Source organism: Limulus polyphemus, unplaced genomic scaffold (assembly GCF_000517525.1).
Source record: "Limulus polyphemus unplaced genomic scaffold, Limulus_polyphemus-2.1.2 Scaffold2759, whole genome shotgun sequence".
Classification (NCBI taxonomy): Eukaryota; Metazoa; Arthropoda; class Merostomata; order Xiphosura; family Limulidae; genus Limulus; species Limulus polyphemus.
In genome coordinates, this window is record NW_013668369.1 from 145,380 (window position 1) to 148,735 (window position 3,356).

The 3,356-nt window shown below is 38.6% G+C and overlaps 1 protein-coding gene across 1 annotated transcript in view; it reads left to right on the forward strand.

Moving 5' to 3' along the window:
• The window catches only part of LOC106467829 (bicaudal D-related protein homolog), a 35,831-nt gene that overhangs the window by 26,926 nt on the left and 5,549 nt on the right, over positions 1 to 3,356 (forward strand). Inside the window, exon 5 of the mRNA XM_022396024.1 lies at positions 664 to 873. Within this exon, the coding sequence (XP_022251732.1) occupies positions 664 to 873 (210 nt within the window). The remainder of the gene's footprint in view (positions 1 to 663; positions 874 to 3,356) is intronic.

Genomic DNA, 3,356 nt, shown 5'->3' on the forward strand with positions numbered 1-3,356 from the left:
GTGTAAGACTAGAGTCATCACCACCCACCGGCAACTCTTAGTCTAATATTTTACCAACGAATACCGTCACGGCTGAAAGGGCGAACATGTTTGGTGGGACGGGGATTACGAACCCGCGACCCTCAGATTGCGAGTCGAGCGCCTTATCCACCTGGCCATGCCTCTTCAGTTCTAACAAAAGATATAAAATAGTAGTGAAACAGTTGATGAGTTTTTTTTTTTCCATGTTTCAGCAGCTGCTTTATAACGATGCTTTATACTTGTAGCATTGCGCTACGTTACGTACTATAATAATAAAAACTTTGTGCTTAAAAATTATCACTAAATAATTGTTAGTTTTGTTCCATTCTTAATTCATTTATTACTACAAGACTAAAGCTGATATTTAAACTTATTGTAACTCCTGTCGTGTAGAAACCGGAACTCCTCTGTGTCAAAAGTTCTCACATCATATTACATTATTGTTGAAACTGTCAAGTTTTCGATATCCTTGTCTGAAATGGAGAAGTGTAAATTCCGAGTGACAATCATTTAACGTCGGAGGGTATTCGTTATTTACAGTAAAATGTTTACAGAATTATTGTATGATGACGATATCAGTCATTACTTGTTTTCTTTCTCCTTTAAAAACTTTTTCGTGTGAAACAGACTTTACGTTTTCAGTTTCGGCAAGAACTGGTTGATATTTACCATCAGCTTCGGAGAGTTTGCGAGGACCTTAAGAGACGAAAGGCAACTTTGTCAAAAGACAATGGTAATCCCCCTTCCCCTGATGACATCCAAGTTCACGAGATGAGGATTGGTACAATCACTGGAGTTTTGCAGGAACTGAAGCTTCTATTGCAAGATCTGTTTGTCAACCACACAAAATCTGTAAGTTATTTTGTTTGTTTTTTTACAGTAAATCCTTCAGTACAACACTCGAAGAACCTATCATTTCGAGAGATCTTAGGGGAGGGGGGGCAAAGAAGACTGACCTCGAGTGCCCCCTACCCCACAATTCAGCAGGGAACCCTACACAATAGCGTAATCTGCGTGTTTGTGTTAATTCGGCCTAATTAGAAATGTCTTACTAAATCTACCATTTCAGGCCCTTTCTGAGGTTGAAGAGAGCGACTGCCTCTGTCCCCCCCCCCCAAATGGTGCCTCTGTTGTATACGAGTTTGTAAAAATAACTGCTTTCCGCGTATCCTTTAGCCTTCTATTGTATGTGGTGCCATCTGTTGATTACATTGAAAATAAGTATTTTTTTCCGTATTTAAAATGGTTTACGGACAGTTTCATTTGATTTATTTTAAATTTCGTACAAAGCCGACCCTTATTTAGTAGTGACAAACTAAGAGGTAATACAGCTAGTAAACTTCACCCATCACCAATTCTTGTGCTACTCTTTTAAGAACGAATAGTGGGATTTACCGTCAACTATAACGCCCCCTCGGTTGAGCATGTTCGGAGATGGGGATTCGAACCAGGAGTCCGCAGGTTGCGAGTCTGGTGTCCTGTCCACCTATCCTATTTTGCAGCCAGAGGATGTTCATCGATTACGCGTAACATTTTAAAATTCGAATATATTAACTATACATAACGAAAAAAGTAAATTTAGCATACGGTGTACAGTTGTGGTATAAGAGTAATTTTGATGTTTTATCGGATCATGAATTAGTCTTAACTAATGCAGTATCTATAGGTTTAATCTTCTAAGCCTACAAAGATTGAGACAGGTACTCATGTAGTATCTATAGGTTTAATCTTCTAAGCCTACAAAGATTGAGACAGGTACTCACCCCCCCCCCTCTCCCCACAACCAGAAATCTGCCCGTGTTAGGTCGGGTGAACCGTTTGCGAGATATGACGCGCCGAACTACGAAACTTTCTTTGTAATCATCCAGTATCTAACAAAATTGCGTTCTCAACATCTTCCCGAACTTCAGCAATTTATAAAAAAACTTACTTTTGTTGTTAGTTCTTTGATTTCTTTTGATTTTTTCGTCAGGTCATCTGTTTTTTCTACGAGATTTTCATGAATCTTTTCAATCCCGCCATTTTCAACAGTCTGGCAGACAATACAGGGCTGGAAAAGTTGAGGCTAAGTTATCAAATCGTATTTGTTGGAAGGAATAGCGTAATAATCTTCAAAATTTCTTATGGAAAAACAAACAACAACAACAGAATGAGTATGACACGCAAGTTAGGTCAAACATTAACCCTTCCATACGTAGGGCGCTTTTACAAATTGGCAGAGAAATTTTTTAAAATGTTAATATTTTAGTGGGTGTTACGTTTTTTAATAATTATGTTACTTTTCTCCCCCCCCCCCCCAGATTGCAAGGAACACAACCTGGATTTTCAGATAATTGTAACCTTGTCCGTTAAAAAAAATATATTTTTTTTTATCGAATATAACAAATTATCTGATAAACCTGAGTACCTGTCTCAATCTTTGTAGGCTTAGAAGATTAAACCTATAGATACTACATACATAAGTCATGCGTGTAGCGTGGAAAGCTTCGTACAATTCCAGACTTTAATGTTGCAATTGTCCGGGAAGAGGCCAGTTGCTATGATTGATCAGACATTAATTCACTGGTGATCCTGGCGGTAGCATATGACAGCTGTGACATTTGGATCCACATCCCTATGCATTTTAACCTTCCCATGCTTTACCGTTTACGAGATATGACGCGCTGAACTGTGCAGTTATATAATCACCTTGTACTGTATCGTCATGTAAAAGTACAAATAATATTGTAAATTTCAATTAAGTAAGCCTGCCATTATTTTGAGCAGTACAGATGTACCCAAAAATGTATTTGATTTTTTGTTTGTTGTTAAGCACAAACTACATCGAATCCCGATTTTTGGCGTTATAAGCCCTCAGACTTACCGCCGAGCCAACGTGGGTCACACCGTTAATTTGTTTGTTTGTTTGTAGTTAAGCATAAAGCTACACAATGGACTATCTGTGTTTTGCCCACAACGGGTATCGAAACCCGAATTTTAGCTTTGTAAGCCCCATACTTACATCTGAGCCATTGGGGTTAAATTCATTTGAAGCCTTAGCTTTTGAACTGACTACAACCTTTCATAGGAGGCTCGACTTGCGTACCGACACGACAGAAATAATATCAAAGCTCGTGACGAACGTGCCATATTGTTGCTCATATATACCAACTACATGTTTGTATAACGATAATGAAATATCACATCGGATGAGTTGTTACATCCACTTCTTTGTGTCTCGAGTCTTTCTATCCACAAAGATTCTAGCACAGTGATACTTTACCATCTTGAAGTCCAAAGACAAGTTAATCACCCAGGCTGTGTCGTAGTGTTGAAGAACACAATCATCTACCAGG